Source organism: Erythranthe guttata, chromosome 5 (assembly GCF_056151865.1).
Source record: "Erythranthe guttata isolate IM_541 chromosome 5, IM_541, whole genome shotgun sequence".
Taxonomy (NCBI): Eukaryota; Viridiplantae; Streptophyta; class Magnoliopsida; order Lamiales; family Phrymaceae; genus Erythranthe; species Erythranthe guttata.
In genome coordinates this window covers 18,646,835-18,662,715 of record NC_142537.1, presented here as the reverse complement: position 1 = coordinate 18,662,715, position 15,881 = coordinate 18,646,835, and the positions used below count along the sequence as shown (strand labels likewise).

Here is a 15,881-nt window from a genome sequence, read left to right as displayed (position 1 = left end):
GGTTGTACCTTGCCACATTTGTACTTTCTAATACAAATGTATTCAAATAAAAGTTTAAATAATTTAGCTCTCATGCAACACAAACACTATTGACAAATTGAAATGTTTTTTTTTTTCACATTGTATTTGCGAACTTCTTTATCATTTTAAAATTTTAGAGATATATATTTTACAAATATAATAGGTATTATAATAATATAGTCTTATTAATTCTACTAAAGTTATCCTTACTTTTTGAAAACTGCATATTGTATTTATTATGTAATAAAAAAAGTCAAAATCTTCATTAATTAATTTGATAAAGTTCAAGATAACTTTTATATAGAGTTTCAATATTTCATAATAAATGTCTCGTTTTTTAAAGTATTTTTTTTTCTTTATACTATTTGTTACTTTAAATTCTTAGTACTGTATTTTGTTTTCTATTTTCATCTTATTAATTCAATTTAAAGTATTAATTATCATTTATCACATCATTAAATGATTAAGGTCATTTTGGTATCTTTAATATATTTTTCCTAAAATCAAGACACATGTATTGACTCTCTCAATACTTGTGCAAAGCTAAAAAGCAGACAGTTAATTAAGAACGGTGAACTTTTTTTAATTATAATTTCAAGTAAAACCGAAAAAATAATACAATACAAATTTTGTACATGACTAGTGTAAAGACTATGTGTGCCCCGTGAATGTATTTCTATATAAAAATAATAATTATTGAACTAAAAAATAAATAGGTGAAATAGAAATATCCAGGAAAAAAAGAAAACATACAAAATATTAGTATATTATATATAATTAAAAATAGTTGACCAGGGAGCTCAAAAAGAATGTGAAGTAGTGGATCCGGGCCCAAGATGCGCTGATGCAGAAAACGACGCCGGACGCCAACGGGATTATGCGGGACATAAATTACACACACTACACACACCACAAAGCAACCACTTACATATAAATTAAACGTATAAATACGTACTGACATTTTACTCAGACCGAAACGGAAATTTAGCGGAAATCTAGAGAGAGAAAGCAGACGGAGATAGAGATATATATATATATATAGAGAGAGAGAGAGAGAGAGAGAGAGAGAGAGAGAGAGAGAGAGAGAGAGAGAGAGAGCAGTCTAAGAGAGATAGAGAGTGAGAGACAGAGAGAGAGAGAGAGAGAGAGAGAGAGAGAGAGAGAGAGAGAGAGAGAGAGCAGTTGCAGACGAAAGAATGGAGGAAGACAGCAATAACAACGGCGGCGAAGAAGAAGTTCTAGGTTCAAGTTTAACGATGGAAAAGGTTGCCGCTGCGAAGCAGTTCATCGAGAATCACTACAAAAATCAGATGAAAAGCATACAGGAAAGGAAAGAAAGGTATGTGCCTATGCAGATGTATAAACGAGAGCCATGTTTTTTGTATTAATCTGCAACTTTTTTCTTAAAAAACTTGGAAATGCTGTTTATTATTCCCGAATTAATTAGCTCGAGTGACGATTAACTGCGTGGTTTGCAAGATCTATTGCCCGATGTAGTGTTTCCGATGGTTTTTGTTTAGTATATTCACTGGGTTTTAGGTTTTGGTAGTCAATTTTGATTTTGGTTGATCGCCAACAGTTGAGTTGTTAGCTGTGGTAAATTTGCGTGGTTTTTGTGATTAATATTTAATACTGTCATAATTGGAAGAATTTCCTTCTCGGTGATATCTGAGTGCAACTCAACTCAATTTCTGAAGCGGATTAATTGCCAATCGGAAATATTTGATGATTAAGATTCTCAATTCATCGTGTGTTATGAATTGATGTAAATATATCTCAAAAGTCTAGGGTTCGTAATAGAACTCATGGCTTGAAATAAACCAGAAATCATAAACCTAGTGATAGAAAACATGGTGATGAAGAGAACAGTGGAAGTGTTCTTGAGGAGATCAAGGGTGTCATTTGTTACTGTTTATTCCGGCCACACAACGCAGTGATAGACGATGTCGACTATGATTTGGATCTGTTTGAATTTTACCCGGAAAATGTTGCGTCACTGAGCATTTACTTTAGCAACTGCATGTCATATATCGTTTACGTAGCATTAACTTTACGATTATAAAATTAATGCAAGTAATTGGAAAGGAAAATATCTTCAAAAAAAAAAATATAAAATAAGTTTGTACTCTGGGGATTTCGTATGTGTACCCTTAAATTTGTTATGTGAAAGAGATTAGAGAATGCTAAATCTGAAAAGCTAAAAAATCCCTAAAAGCCCTAATCGATTACGTTGTGACCGCGTTGTCTAAAATTTGGTGTATTTGTGTTAAAAAAAAATTTAAAGTATTTTCATAGGTTTCAACTAAAATTAGGTGTATAATGGATGAAGTAATATAAATTGAGTGGGCTTGGTAGACGTTAAAACCCCAAGCCCTCACTTACCTCTCTCTGTCACTGCACTCGCCGGAACCCTAACTCAGCTCGACGATGTAGAACGGCGGGGAAGAATCGATAGCGACGTGCTCCTGTGTTGTGAGAAAAGGAAATAAAATATCTGGAATGAATCTCGATTACAGCTCATATCTCTATTTATAGCTAATATTGCTAACTAACTCTTCTCGTTCGACTTCTAACCGTTTTTCCTCATTTATCCAATGGTGAGCTGCCACCTGTCTAGTCCGCCAGCTGACCTTTTCTGATGTTTTCCGCTAACAAATCGTGTCTTTGTTACTCGTTTTTACAAGTTCTCTCATCTTTCATTAATTTTGTTCCCAGCTAACTGTATAACTAACCTAACACACTATAACAGTAGATGAAAGTGTATCGGTTATAATGAGACGCGCGTAACTTAGTAACGTAAAATCAACTTCATAACGATGTATTTGGTTAAACGCTTACACCGCGAGTTTAGATTGTTTGTTAATGTTAAAGATTTTTTTTATCTAAACTCTTATTAAACTTCAATCCAGGCGGTGGGTACTAGAAAGAAAGTTGGCGTCTTCAGATGTGCCCAAAGAGGAGCAGGTAAATCTAATCAAAGATTTAGAACGAGAGGAGACGGAATTTATGAGACTGAGAAGAAACAAGATCTGTGTAGATGATTTTGAGCTTCTTGCCATCATCGGGCGTGGAGCCTTTGGGGAGGTCAGTTGCGCGTAATTGCATATATATATATATATATATATATATATATATATATATATATATATATATATATATATATATATATATATATATAGACACACACACACACACACACACACACACACACGTGTCAAGACAAGCCTGCCTTCGATTAATTTTAGACTCTCAATAATACAAATGCAGTTTTTCGTGCCAATTTGTAGTATGAAAATGATTGTAATGTAACAAGTCCTTGCATGAATTATTTCAGATTCCCCACCCCCAATAAATGCAGTTACTCTCATAAATGGAAAATTTCATCAATATTTGGTTTATATACACTGCTTTATCTTGACTGAATAAATTTAACGCTTCAGGTCCGGTTATGCCGGGAGAAAAAATCAGGGCATATTTATGCCATGAAGAAGTTGAAGAAATCTGAAATGCTTTCAAGAGGACAGGTAAGCATATCAAACAAGGAATACTAATCGTCTAATCCCTTATAAAAAGTTATCAGAACCTGAAGCTAGGCAGTTAAAATTTATCCAGTCTAAGCATGTCGCATGTACGGCCCATGAATGATGAAACTCCTTTTAATAGTTCATGCATTCATCTCTTTTACTGTCATATCACAAGCTTAGTGTTCGTGAAATTTATGGTTCTCATGAATATTACTAGGATGCTTATAAATTGCAGAATTTAATGATCCTGTTGATCTCGATTTTTACTGCTTTTATGTATGAAATCTGATGCATCTACACCCAGTATTTTTGCGAAGTGATTGGGATTAAGCAGCTCTTTACATCTAACAAAATGTTCTGATCCATAGGTGGAACATGTGAGAGCAGAGAGGAACCTATTGGCAGAAGTTGCCTGCCACTGTATAGTTAAACTGTACTACTCTTTTCAAGACACCGAGTATTTATATCTCATCATGGAATATCTCCCCGGTGGTGACATGATGACACTGCTAATGAGAGAAGACACACTTTCTGAAAAAATGGCCAAGTTTTACATTGCTCAAAGCGTGCTCGCAATTGAGTCAATTCACAAACATAATTATATTCATAGGTGTGTATGATCTACCATTTGAAAAAATCTTGCATTTGATTCCAAATTTTCATGCAGAAAAGAGGTTGCTTATCCTATCAACTTCACCTCATTCTTTTTTTCCTTTTAGGGATATCAAACCTGATAACCTTCTCCTCGATAAGAATGGTCACATGAAGCTCTCAGATTTTGGTCTTTGCAAACCACTAGATTGTAGGACTTTATCTACAGTAAACGAAAACGAGGCAATGGATGATGAAAATATAAGGGAACCAATGGATGTTGATAGCCGGTTTCCTGATGCTGCAAATAGTAGCAGCTGGAGAAGTCCTCTTGAACAACTTCAGCACTGGCAAATGAATAGGAGAAAGCTGGTGAGAGATCATGCATCGGTTTTTTTTCTTCCAATTACCACTGAATAAATATTGGGCATTGATAAATTGCTTTACTATTTGCATGAATTCCATTTTTACTTCTATGATTTTAGGCGTTTTCAACTGTGGGTACGCCCGACTATATTGCTCCTGAAGTGCTGTTAAAGAAGGGATATGGCATGGAGTGTGACTGGTCAGTTCAATTCCTAACCACCCCTTCCCAAACCCAGAGTACATTTTATATTTCGCCATTCACGTGTGAACTTGCCACTACTTATTGGAAAATATGCAGTTAATCTATTATAGTCGGAATAGCTGCATTTTCTGTACTGCATTACTTGGAGGGCCAAATGAAATGGATATTGTTCTAAATTGTATATTGCTTGCCTCCTTCATTACTGTGTATGAATGCAGGTGGTCACTGGGCGCAATCATGTATGAAATGCTTGTTGGGTACCCTCCATTTTACTCTGACGATCCTATGACCACTTGCAGAAAGGTACATGCTTTGGATATAGTATACCGTATTTTTTCTTCTTCTTCCAGTTCAATTTCTTTTGCTTCGAACAAATACTGGCCATATAGTGAGTGTAATCTATGTCTATGACTTAATTCATCATTCGGTCAGTGGAAATGTTACAGTGGAGTAAGCCCCCTGCTTTCCTTATTTAGCTGCAGATTCACCATTGAAGCAATTGTCTTCTGATAAAGTTTACTAACGATTGACAGATTGTTCACTGGCGTAATCACCTGAGATTTCCTGTAGATAGTAAACTCAGCTCCGAGGCAAAAGATCTCATCTGTAGATTGCTCTGTGATGTGGAAAACAGACTGGGAACCGGAGGAGCAGATCAGATAAAGGTATGATTTGGCTAAAATGAGTTTCGACTTCGGTGTACTCTTCTCTTCTTCTCTTCCATTTATATATGAATATGTACAGGTCCATCCTTGGTTCGTCGATGTTGAATGGGATAAACTGTATGAAATGGAAGCGGCTTTCAAACCAGAGGTTAACGGGGAGCTGGATACCCAGAACTTTATGAAGTTTGATGAAGTACGCTCTGATTTCTCTACTTTTATTATGTGAATCCAAGCAAAATCCCACTAGGAATCATTCTCATTGCACTTGTGCCTGCGTTCATGCATGATTTTCATCTTCTAATGTCTCGTATTTATATGCTAAGTGTCACTCTGTGTTCTTTTTTAGTGTTGCTTCTCTGAATAAGCCTTACTAATGAAATTATATCATTTGTTGAACAGTTGAATCCTCCACCACCACAGTCAAGGTCTAGCTCAGGACCCTCACGAAAGGTTTTTCTTCACCTCTACATAATTTCAAGTTATATACGTTACAAGTTCCCCTAAATGCTCGTCGTCGGGAGATTGAATGTTTTTCATTTTTAGTTCTCATATGTTTAATGAATATGGTGAACGAGGTAATAACATAGTCCTCGTGTTGCATCAAACAGCTGCTTTTAACTCCTAAAGATTTGAGTTTTGTGGGCTATACATACAAGAACTTTGATGCTATCAAGGCACTGCGCAATAAATCAGGTAATGAATTTGCTTTACATTCTAGTAATGTGACACTATTTTCCTACCCAAGCCTCTCTCCTCCGACATATATATGTATTTTGCTTTTAGAAACACTGCTAAATTTGCAGTTAGCGTCATAATACGGCACATCACATCAAATATCCTAAAGAAGCTGCGTGCTTAAAGTAAAATACAGTCAGTTTGATGAATCCTGACCTTAGAACAACCTATTTGACGGTGGATAGATATTAAACCAGATTAACTGCATGTAATAATTGGAACATCTTGGTTTAATAGTTGCAGTAGGATTTGTTGATGAAGTTCTTTGCTTATCCATTTATCTAAATTCTGAAACAATTCACTATCATGTTTCTTCAGTCATTGATTCTCGAACAAAAACAGTTCACTATGTAAATGTTGCCGTTAATGGTGAATGTAGCACTTCATAACCATTCCCTGAGTTTAATGTAGCAATTTGCAACAATGCAGATCCTACGAGGAGTTCATCGCCTAGCCGACCTTCAATTGACTCAATATTTGGTAAGGCATAAAAGTTCAAAAAAAAAAAAAACGGAAGTCTGGGTTATTTACGTTGTTGCTTTGTCAACTAATATAATATAAAATTTGTATGCTAGGTGATTCCATGGGAAATCAGATGAGAAACAGAACTGCAGACGAAACAGATGTACAAATGATGACATCAATGGATGATGTAATAATGTCTCCTTAATACCTGGGTAATTCGGAGATGCTGTTGAAGAATGGTGGCGTATATGCCTGTATATTTGTAGGTTTTTCGCCCTTATTCAGTCAGTCGGTATTTATTTGCAATAAAGATTCTCGATGGCTGCCTTTAAGTATTATATTCAGCTGAACCATCATTAAAATGTACAGTGTGTGTAATAGAAAAACTAGACTAGGTTGTGTGAGATTGTCTTACCCGGCTGCCCAGGTTTGCAACATAACTTGGCTTTCTCTTGTGGCAGTTTCTGGTAATTAGATACTCCCAACGATTTCAATTTCAATTGGTTTTCGTCATCTTTAACTAATGATTAATTATGTAGTAAGCTTTTTACGAGCTAAATTCGGTTAAATATGTCAAATGCAGGTACAAGTAGTTATGTGCAGAATGAATAGGTCAAATCCAACCTTACACCATAGTAACAGCATAAAGAATTTCTATTTGTTATTGTCATATAATCAAACATAATATTGCAAGGAAAATCAATATAGATATAAATTAAGCTTTAAACAATGGATATGGACAAAGATAAACATCATATATGCTAGGGTAATGCACCCTATTTAGAATTTTGAAATACAATCTCTCAATAGTGATAAAACGAAAAGTTTCAATATTACCCACACTAAACACACCGACTGATCCACCGACCGACTGAACAACTGACCCACCGGGAAATAGCAAACAAACCAAATCACAAAATACACTATGCTTCAAAACTATTGTATCAGGTGCTAAGGTTTAATTCACTGACCAACTCAAGCTTTCAACTCTCTCGACAAAAAAACACAGATCACAATTAAAAGAAAAGACCTCACTCGTCGGACACAGGTTTTACCGGTTTCTCAATGGTTTCCTTCTTATCTTCCGAAGAAGAAAGCACTTCTTTGGGCTCTGATTTCTCATCCTTGGCTTTCTCCTCAACGCTCAACTTTTCAATAAGACTGGCAGCAGTGTCGGCTTCTTCACTATCGCCGCTCTCCTTTGACTGAGATTCAGCTATTTCCTCAATCTTATCTTTGAAACTTTTGCAATCTGTAATTAATAAGATAAGACAGATATAATTATTCATACATATCCAATGTTACAATAAGAAAATGTTTTTTTACTACAACATGATTTTGGGGTAGCATGCAACGAGTGGTTGCAACTTTACATAAATATGGAAATTATGATATCTAATACTGATTTAGACAATTTGTTCGGTCACTTATCTCATGATGTGAATAAACAATAAAAAAAAAAAAAAAAAAAACACTAGATAAATATCACAACAGCCAAGGATATTTATGGATTTTCTTGGCGAAACACCACTAAAAAAATGTATCGAGGCAGCTATGAAAAAAACCCGTTATAGATCAAAACTCTACTTCGTGAACTATGTCGAAACTCTATTTCATGGACTTCAACACCCAAATCACCAAACTGAATTCTTCATGAACAGAAATATTACACGAAGCAACTACCAGCCAAACTATATTGAAGTAGCAAAGGGCATCAAATCATACAAGTAAGATCATTTTTCAACCAGGAGTCTAAGTATGCAAATAACTAATCTGACGTGTTAATGACAAGGGAGCAAGCTCCTCAGATTTAACCAATTTAAACAATTTGTCAGTGTATATATGCTTCAAGTTTTTCATGATACAAAACAAGCAATCACATATCAATGCAGAAATATTGCATTTCAGAAATTAAAAAATGAGATTAGAAAGAATAAACTTACTCTCAACAGAAGCAAATCGAATACAGAAAGTTTCATCCTTGAGCTCTCCATCAGAAAAATCAGCAGCATGCCACACACAAGACTTCTCATTGCCTTGATGCTCTTGTACAGACATTGTCGATAGCACTATATTAACAAACAATAAACTCAAATTTCAGCCAAAAACACCACCTCAGTATCCGATATAAAAAATCTTTGAGCAAAACATCACACATAATACAATTCAACAACAATAATTTCAACCCACATCCAATCCAACTTATCGAACCACATAACATCACTAAGTCCTCGTTTCATTGCTAAGAAAAGATTAGCCAGGATAAAATAAAAAAACATGCCTGAAAGGCAAGATAAAGCATGATAACATAATATTTGCAGGTCGACCCGACAAGTTATTGGGGACACCAACATCAAACAAAGTCCCTTTACATATTTATATAATTAATCATGGCTAATCACGCCAACCAAACAAGGCCTAAGAGATACATATCACCGCAACATAAAGTAAATAATACATACAAATTCACAACAATGTGTATAATTTACTGACCAAGATGGTTGGCACAGATCTTAAGGGTCTTGTTCTGCCTCATGACCAGCCGAACTTTGGCACTCTCCTTGTGCTTTAGCAGTTTTACGGTACCGGCTCCTCGTTCCTTCCATTGATTACCTTCCTTGTCAAATCTATACAACTTCGCTTTCCTATCAACAGCAATAACAATCAATTCAACATCAAATAGTATTCAGTACACCCGGCGCAATTACCAATTCAATAATCAAAAAGCACAAAAAATCAAGAAATCGGCATTACATCAGCAAAAGATAAAAACTTTTCCCATCAATTATAGTTGCTATCGCACCAATCCTAATCAAACCCTAAAATATAAACAATTAATCGGCCGAAATGAAATAAAAATAGGCGAGAAATAAAAAAAGCTTACAAATCGAGGAGAACATCTTCGTTTTCTTCGCCGGTGGTGACTGCAACTTCTTGGAGTTTGACGATCGGGGCAATCTGAGCTCCGGTATCCTCGTCGTCGGCGGCCGGCTTAGAGTCTTCATCCTCCTCTTCGTCTCTTTTCGTCACCGTCGGCTCAGTTGAGGTTGACATCACTGTAAACGGAGTTGAAATGGAGAGAGTGACGAGATCTGAGGTAGGGTTAGGGTTTCTTCAGCAGTGATGAAAATGGGTTGGGGGAGCGTAGGGGTTTGCTGAAATGTAGCCGGAAATCGCCATTTTAAGGGTTTCGACAAAGCCCATTAAAGAGTGTATGTAGGTTTTCATGGGCCTAGGCCTCACATTATTTTCTTTATTGTATATGTAATTTATATTTACTTACACTTCCTAAATAAATATTTAATTTTGTGTTTTTATATTTTTTTTGTTTAAATTATGATCACCTTAAAGTAAGGTCAGATTACGAAAAAAATCATTATATTTGAGTAATTACAATCATGTATTTCAACTATGTAAATGTGGGCACACACTTGGTTTCGTTAGTATTAATGAAAATGACTGACAGTATTGAATTCCTGAAACATGCGGACCAAATGTGCATTTTTAGTGAACATGAGTGACCAAATACAAATCAATGCAAATTAGTTATTGAAGAGGTACAAATTAAATCAAATTGAATTAGTTATTAGTTATTAATTAGTATACAATTCAATTAATTAATTAATCTCCAATTAGAAGAACCAAAATAGGGGTATACCTAATCCAAACTTCCCCAAAACACATAAGACAAAACAAAATTCATTTCGGAGACTCAACCCCAAGTAGGGAATATTCCGGCCAAACTCCAAATCAGCGCCAGCTAATTACTCTATCCCTAATCCCTAACCAAATCAAAAAACTGAAGCTCAGCGATCAACAGGATTATCAGTCAACAGCAGCTCCTTTTTCCTGACTGAATCTCTGTAAGTTCTAAGATTTTCTGTTTTTTTTTTTCTTTTTTTTTTTGCTTCGGCTGATTTTATAATGATCGATATAATTTTTCTGTAGAGATGTGTAGTTGTTGTATGATTTATATGCGCACGTTGTATATCTGAGATTTTAATTGGGTGAAATAAATCACGTTAGAGGAATTAACTTTACTTTTTTGCTGTTGATAGATTATACCCAAACCGAAGTGATGAAGTATGTAAGCTAGTAAATCGAAGGAAAATAACATTCTACGCAGTACTACTAATTTAGACAGCTTCTTTTGCTAAATCATTTTAGAGATTTTGATAGAGTGTATGTTTTATATTTTTAGAGATTTTGCTTTGGGAGTGAAGGGCATGGCATCCGAAGTAAAACCCACGAAAGGCGATGACGGAGATTTTGGATGTGGGGTTTTATTGCGTGATATAGAAGAAATCAGCAAAGCCCTTTATTTGCACAAAATGCCACGGAAGACATTTAATTCGTCTCTCGACCACCCCAGAAACGTGGCTGATAATAAAACCGACATTTCGGAACCCAAATCCAACGTCATTATTCAAGATTCGTCACAAAAGGACAATAAAAAATCGTCAATATGGAATTGGAAGCCTTTAAAGGCACTGGCCCACTTACGTAACCACCGTTTCAATTGCTGTTTCTTTCTGCATGTCCATGCAATCGAAGGGCTGCCCCCGAATTTCAACAATCTTGACATCTGTGTAACATGGAAACGAAGAGCTGACATGTCGAAAACTCGCACTTCTCGTGTTTGTTTGGGAATGGCTGAGTTCGAAGAGACTCTCATGTACCGGTGTAACGTGTACGGTGGCAGAAATGGGCCCCACAGCTCAGCAAAATACGAGCCAAAGCTTTTCTCGATTTATCCATCCGTGATAGAGGCACCGGTTCTTGATATTGGGAAACACTGGATTGATTTAAGCAGGTTGCTGCCATTAACAATGGAGGAGTTAGAGGAGGGTAAAAGTAGCACAGGAAAGTGGACTACGAGCTTTAAGCTCACAGGCAAGGCGAAAGGCGCAATGCTAAATGTTAGTTTTGGGTTCTCGATTTTGGATGGTGATTCGTTCGAGCCAGGTTATTTTGTGGAAGTTCCTGATATTTTGAAGGAACGTGGACAAAATCATAATCTTGATTGTGTTACAGCCATTTCAAGTAAAGGGTCGTCGTATCACGATTCTCCGTCTGCGAATGTAAAATGTCTTGAGGGAGAGCTTTCGCACTCGGTTACTTTATTGTATAGGAAACTTAACGAGGGAAAAATGGATAATATGATGGAGTTTGATTCATCACCCGATTCTGCATGTGGAGAAACTCGACATGAGTTTAATGAGATCGAATTTGATGTAATTGATCAAGGAATCGAAGAAGTATTTACGAAAGATCAGATTAAAATAGAAAAAATTAAAAGTCACAGATTTGAGAATCCTGTAATAGAAACCATTGATGTTGCCGAAATTTTCGAGGGCGAAGAGGAAACTGCTTTAAACGAGTATGTGGAATGGAAATCAAATCTCGACGTAGATAAACAAGATGAACAAGAATCTGCAACTGATGATCCCGAATCAACATTCGAAGAACTTATTGCAGAATCTATAGAAAACGATTTTCTCAACATGTTAAGCTTCGACCATAATCAAGAAGACATTGATTTGCAGAAAGAGCATAAAGATGACTTCGATTTGTCGTTTGCTATCCAAGCAGTTGAAACTAATTACGTTAGCCTAAACCCATCTTTTATAAGCAACAGAAAAAACGCCGAAAGGCTCGAGAATTTAGAAACAGAAGTCTTAATGCAAGAATGGGGTTTGAACGAAAAGGCCTTCCAGTATTCTCCACGTATTAGTTCAGGCGGATTTGGGAGTCCGGTATATCTTCCTGCAGAAGAGCCTTTAAAATTGCCTTGTATCGAAGAAGGTGTGGGCCCCATTATTCGGACAAAGGATGGTGGTTTATTGAGGTCGATGAATCCGTTGCTTTTCAGAAACGGAAACAATGGTGCAAGATTAATCGTGCAGGTTTCTGCTCCTGTTGTATTACCCTCTAAAATGGGATTTACCGTAATGGATGTGCTAAAATGTTGGGCATCTGAAGGAGTCGAAAAGATGTGTGTTCAGACAAATGAATTGATGCCATTGGAAGATGTCACGGGGAAGACAATGCAGCAAGTTTTGTCTGAATCTGAATCACACTATTCTAATAGGTCTGATAATAATTTCAAGAATTCGAATATGCTGGCACAATGTTTCTTTCGATTAATTTGATTTTATTTTTTATTTTTTTTAAGATGGGCTTTGGAGCAGGGTTTTGATTCCGAGGAGAGAAATTCTGATTATGTATCTACTGAAGATCTTATTCCGATGGCGATAACAAACATTGAAGGGCTTCTAATTGAAGGGTTAAAGATTCAGTGTGGCATTCCAGATCAAGAGGCACCTTCAAGCATTAGTATCAAGCTCGCCCGAAACTCCGATTCTTTAGGGAAGGTTCCGGAACCTTCTAGTAACTTCAGTATCGAAACAGCTTCAGACTTTCCGGTTATGGATATGGATGAATTAATGAAGTACACCCTGTCGTTGAAAGAGTGGCTGAGGCTCGATTCTGGTAGGTCCCTCGATAATGGCATTTTTCGTAAAAACTTCGTAATGTGCTTCAAAATGCAGCTTAGAGATCCCTCTCGTGATTACGAGACCGTGGGTCCCGCTATGCTCGCTCTGATTCAAGCAGACAAGGTTCTAGATGGAACCGATTACAAAAAAAATGAAGACAAGATATATGAACCGATGTTCAAAGTCTTGGAAGTTCATCTTGCTGGATTGAATGTTGTACCTGGTGGTAATAATACACACATTTGGGGAACTAGCAGACAACGTCAATCGGGTGCCAGGTGGCTGATTTCTAGTGGTTTGACCAAGTCCAACAAGAATCTCGTTTTAAAATCCTCAACAAGAAAGGCGTTGAGTGAGGATGTTTTGTGGAGCATATCGTGTCCTATTGAAGGTGAAGCGGTTGCATGGGATGATCGGGTTGCACTAAATGTTCATATAAGAAATCCCGATATTATTTTTTCCGACTGAGTACGTATCAAAGTGGCCAAGAGAAACAAACAGAACAGGCATGTTTATTATTATCCCTTTTGATTTATATATATATATATGCTATATATGTCTTTATTTAACCGAAAATGTATAAAGTGGCTAAAGATAGATTCAATGTATAGAACTCTTTTGTATAAATCGTACGTATCGATTTATATTTTTTTGTTGGAATGGTATTGGAAATAGCTTTTTGTCCTAGAAATTTCTTTATCGTACATCTAGCTGGAAAATCCCATTTTCAGCTGTGAAATCTGTCTACACTCTCACAGTCCCGAGACCTTGAAATACTTCACTGAGAATTATAGCTACATAATAGTGATTTAATTTTATTTTTTTTGAGTTTTGATATATCACAGCTGAGGTGGACCTTGATGATTGTGGATGCCCTCGTAGGTCGTTACCACGTAAGTTGGATCATCTTTGTCTCTCTCGACTCTCTTTTTCACTGAGCACCCTTCGATCGAGCACTTATAGTAGTTCCTGTTCGTTACATCACAATAATTGCATAATTATTCTCATGCTGTTGTTATTTCATAATTCTTGTAGATCCTCAAATTGAATTTATATACACGTGTGTGTGTGTGTGTGTGTGTGTGTACCTTGGATTTGGGCTATTTTTGACCATCTTCTTGCCATATTTTCTCCACTTGAAGCCATCATTAAGTACTTCAATCTCTGACTTAGTTTTGAAAGCAACTTTCTCTCTGATTTCTTTCTTCTCCCTTCCACTCCCACTATCTCCTGATTATAACCACAAATACAACATATTTTCATTATAATTAAATCAATCTCATATATATATAATAAATAATAAATAAATAAATTACACATTGAAATTCAGAGATGTATGAGCAAGGTTTGCTTACTAGTGATATTCCCTTCATGAATGCTGCTGCTGCTGCTACTGCTGATTCCACTTGCACCCGAGTTCATCATTATTTCGTTACTCGCATAATTTGGATTTTGAGGAATGTTATAATCTGCAGATATCGAAGGAAACGATAATGGTGGGCCCTCCTCGATCCAGTCGTTGAATTCGAGGAAATCGGAAACCTCGAAGTCGGTTTCGTACGGTAAGTTTGTGTTGGTGTAATTATCAGCCATGATCATCAAATGTGTTTGCATTCGTATAATTGTACATACGTTATATAATGCGTATATATATATATATATTTAGTGTGTGTGTGTGTGTGTGTGTGTTCTGTTATTGTTTGATAGCTCAGTTGTTCTTACTACTTAGTGAGCTTCCTGTTGTGTGGAAAGAAGCTTCATAGTTGCTGCTGCTGCTGCTGCTTATTTTTTTTTCTTTTTGGCTTATTAAGTGGTGGCTAAGGAATTGAGTTGGGGGTCCCAAACAACCCCTAACTCATTCTATAAATAATTAAATATTAATAAATAAATTGTAGTAATAATAATAATAATAAATGGGAGATAAAAAATGGTGGGAGCATGTTGACTTGTGCGTAGACTTTTATGATTCTTCTGTTTGCTGTTGTGTGAAGTCTACCACCAGCAGTCCTACTCTCGTGCTTTAGACTAACCCCTTCATTATTTTTTGGATCGATGAGATTAATATAAATTTACTATAAGATTATAAATTCGATTTATATTTGCATAACTCGTATATGCATTATAATTTTGTTATTATATCTAGTCAATGGTTATCATATCGGACTATATCGCGGTATGGTTTTTCATCTATCTATCGTACTGTATCATTTATCATCGCGTAACATATTTGACTAACTATTGGAAATAGTACAAAATATATACCACATTATAGTAATAATACGATAAACATGTAAAAATTAATTTTTCAAAGTCAAGTTTCAACTTGACTAGGACAAAAGTCATAGTTTTTAGAAATGCTAGTGTCGATTTTATTACATTTGCAAATATAAACTGCTTTTATTTGCTAATATAAACTGCTTTTATCGAAGCCTTTTGTTGCGGTTTTGCATTAATAAAAAAAAAGGGCGATTTTATTAGAAACGTGCTGAGAATCACTTACACTCCCAAATGCTGAGAATCACAGTCACCCCCAATATATGTTGAAACTCGCACAAATCACCCATAAATGTGCTCAAAATCAAAATCGTACAAATCCGCCTCAATATTGTAACGTATCGGATATGTATTCTATGGCGGTATGTATTCTATGGCGGTATCGAGCGAAATTTGATTATACTGCAGTATACACTAATCTAGTCTATCGACTCCGGATCCAGTTTGACCCGAATAGCTATTTCGATATCCAGGTGATTGGGCTCGGGCCGACTTACTGCACACGGGCCAATATACAACCTCATAATTCATTAAGCCCAAT

The 15,881-nt window shown here is 36.1% G+C and overlaps 4 protein-coding genes across 5 annotated transcripts; 2 read left to right on the top strand and 2 right to left on the bottom strand.

Moving 5' to 3' along the window:
* Window positions 1-1,072: 1,072 nt before the first annotated feature.
* On the top strand, window positions 1,073-7,089 carry LOC105967132 (uncharacterized). Its single transcript, XM_088818187.1, has 14 exons — window positions 1,073-1,166; window positions 1,201-1,360; window positions 2,931-3,105; window positions 3,462-3,545; window positions 3,914-4,155; window positions 4,265-4,508; window positions 4,622-4,701; window positions 4,923-5,007; window positions 5,238-5,369; window positions 5,449-5,562; window positions 5,769-5,819; window positions 5,978-6,062; window positions 6,534-6,584; window positions 6,680-7,089. Exons 2-14 carry the CDS (start codon window positions 1,218-1,220, stop codon window positions 6,772-6,774), a joined length of 1,581 nt encoding a protein of 526 aa, XP_088674313.1. The 5' UTR covers window positions 1,073-1,166; window positions 1,201-1,217; the 3' UTR covers window positions 6,775-7,089.
* Window positions 7,090-7,305: 216 nt separating this feature from the next.
* LOC105967133 (ran-binding protein 1 homolog b) lies at window positions 7,306-9,803 on the bottom strand. Its single transcript, XM_012991710.2, has 4 exons — window positions 9,454-9,803; window positions 9,063-9,214; window positions 8,513-8,638; window positions 7,306-7,821 (listed from the first exon to the last, which is right to left on the bottom strand). The coding sequence occupies exons 1-4, from the start codon at window positions 9,621-9,623 to the stop codon at window positions 7,601-7,603; spliced, it is 669 nt and encodes a 222-aa protein (XP_012847164.1). The 5' UTR covers window positions 9,624-9,803; the 3' UTR covers window positions 7,306-7,600.
* Window positions 9,804-10,128: 325 nt separating this feature from the next.
* LOC105967182 (protein PLASTID MOVEMENT IMPAIRED 1-RELATED 2) lies at window positions 10,129-13,757 on the top strand. 2 transcript variants are annotated; one of them, XM_012991770.2, is made up of 3 exons: window positions 10,129-10,432; window positions 10,771-12,660; window positions 12,745-13,757. In XM_012991770.2, exons 2-3 carry the CDS (start codon window positions 10,796-10,798, stop codon window positions 13,532-13,534), a joined length of 2,655 nt encoding a protein of 884 aa, XP_012847224.1. In that variant the 5' UTR covers window positions 10,129-10,432; window positions 10,771-10,795; the 3' UTR covers window positions 13,535-13,757. The 2 variants fall into 2 exon arrangements, with proteins under 2 accessions (XP_012847224.1, XP_088674312.1); XM_088818186.1 differs by having other exon boundaries at window positions 10,245-10,432; window positions 10,628-12,660.
* A 117-nt stretch (window positions 13,758-13,874) lies between these two features.
* On the bottom strand, window positions 13,875-14,782 carry LOC105967183 (putative WRKY transcription factor 51). Its single transcript, XM_012991771.2, has 3 exons — window positions 14,422-14,782; window positions 14,155-14,296; window positions 13,875-14,035 (listed from the first exon to the last, which is right to left on the bottom strand). Exons 1-3 carry the CDS (start codon window positions 14,678-14,680, stop codon window positions 13,906-13,908), a joined length of 531 nt encoding a protein of 176 aa, XP_012847225.2. The 5' UTR covers window positions 14,681-14,782; the 3' UTR covers window positions 13,875-13,905.
* Window positions 14,783-15,881: the final 1,099 nt, after the last annotated feature.

Bases quoted from the DNA above. Each gene is read 5' to 3' on its own strand.
- LOC105967182 (XM_088818186.1), top strand. From the start codon at position 10,754: ATGTTTTATATTTTTAGAGATTTTGCTTTGGGAGTGAAGGGCATGGCA. The intron at 12,661-12,744 runs GTCTGATAATAA...ATTTTTTTTAAG, and splicing joins GAATCACACTATTCTAATAG to ATGGGCTTTGGAGCAGGGTT.
- LOC105967133 (XM_012991710.2), bottom strand. From the start codon at position 9,623: ATGTCAACCTCAACTGAGCCGACGGTGACGAAAAGAGACGAAGAGGAG. The intron at 9,215-9,453 runs GTAAGCTTTTTT...TGCTGTTGATAG, and splicing joins GAAGATGTTCTCCTCGATTT to GAAAGCGAAGTTGTATAGAT. The intron at 8,639-9,062 runs GTCAGTAAATTA...TTGTTAATATAG, and splicing joins GATCTGTGCCAACCATCTTG to TGCTATCGACAATGTCTGTA.
- LOC105967132 (XM_088818187.1), top strand. From the start codon at position 1,218: ATGGAGGAAGACAGCAATAACAACGGCGGCGAAGAAGAAGTTCTAGGT. The intron at 1,361-2,930 runs GTATGTGCCTAT...ACTTCAATCCAG, and splicing joins ATACAGGAAAGGAAAGAAAG to GCGGTGGGTACTAGAAAGAA. The intron at 4,509-4,621 runs GTGAGAGATCAT...CTATGATTTTAG, and splicing joins AAATGAATAGGAGAAAGCTG to GCGTTTTCAACTGTGGGTAC.
- LOC105967183 (XM_012991771.2), bottom strand. From the start codon at position 14,680: ATGCAAACACATTTGATGATCATGGCTGATAATTACACCAACACAAAC. The intron at 14,297-14,421 runs GTAAGCAAACCT...GGTTATAATCAG, and splicing joins TCATGAAGGGAATATCACTA to GAGATAGTGGGAGTGGAAGG. The intron at 14,036-14,154 runs GTACACACACAC...TGTAACGAACAG, and splicing joins AAAAATAGCCCAAATCCAAG to GAACTACTATAAGTGCTCGA.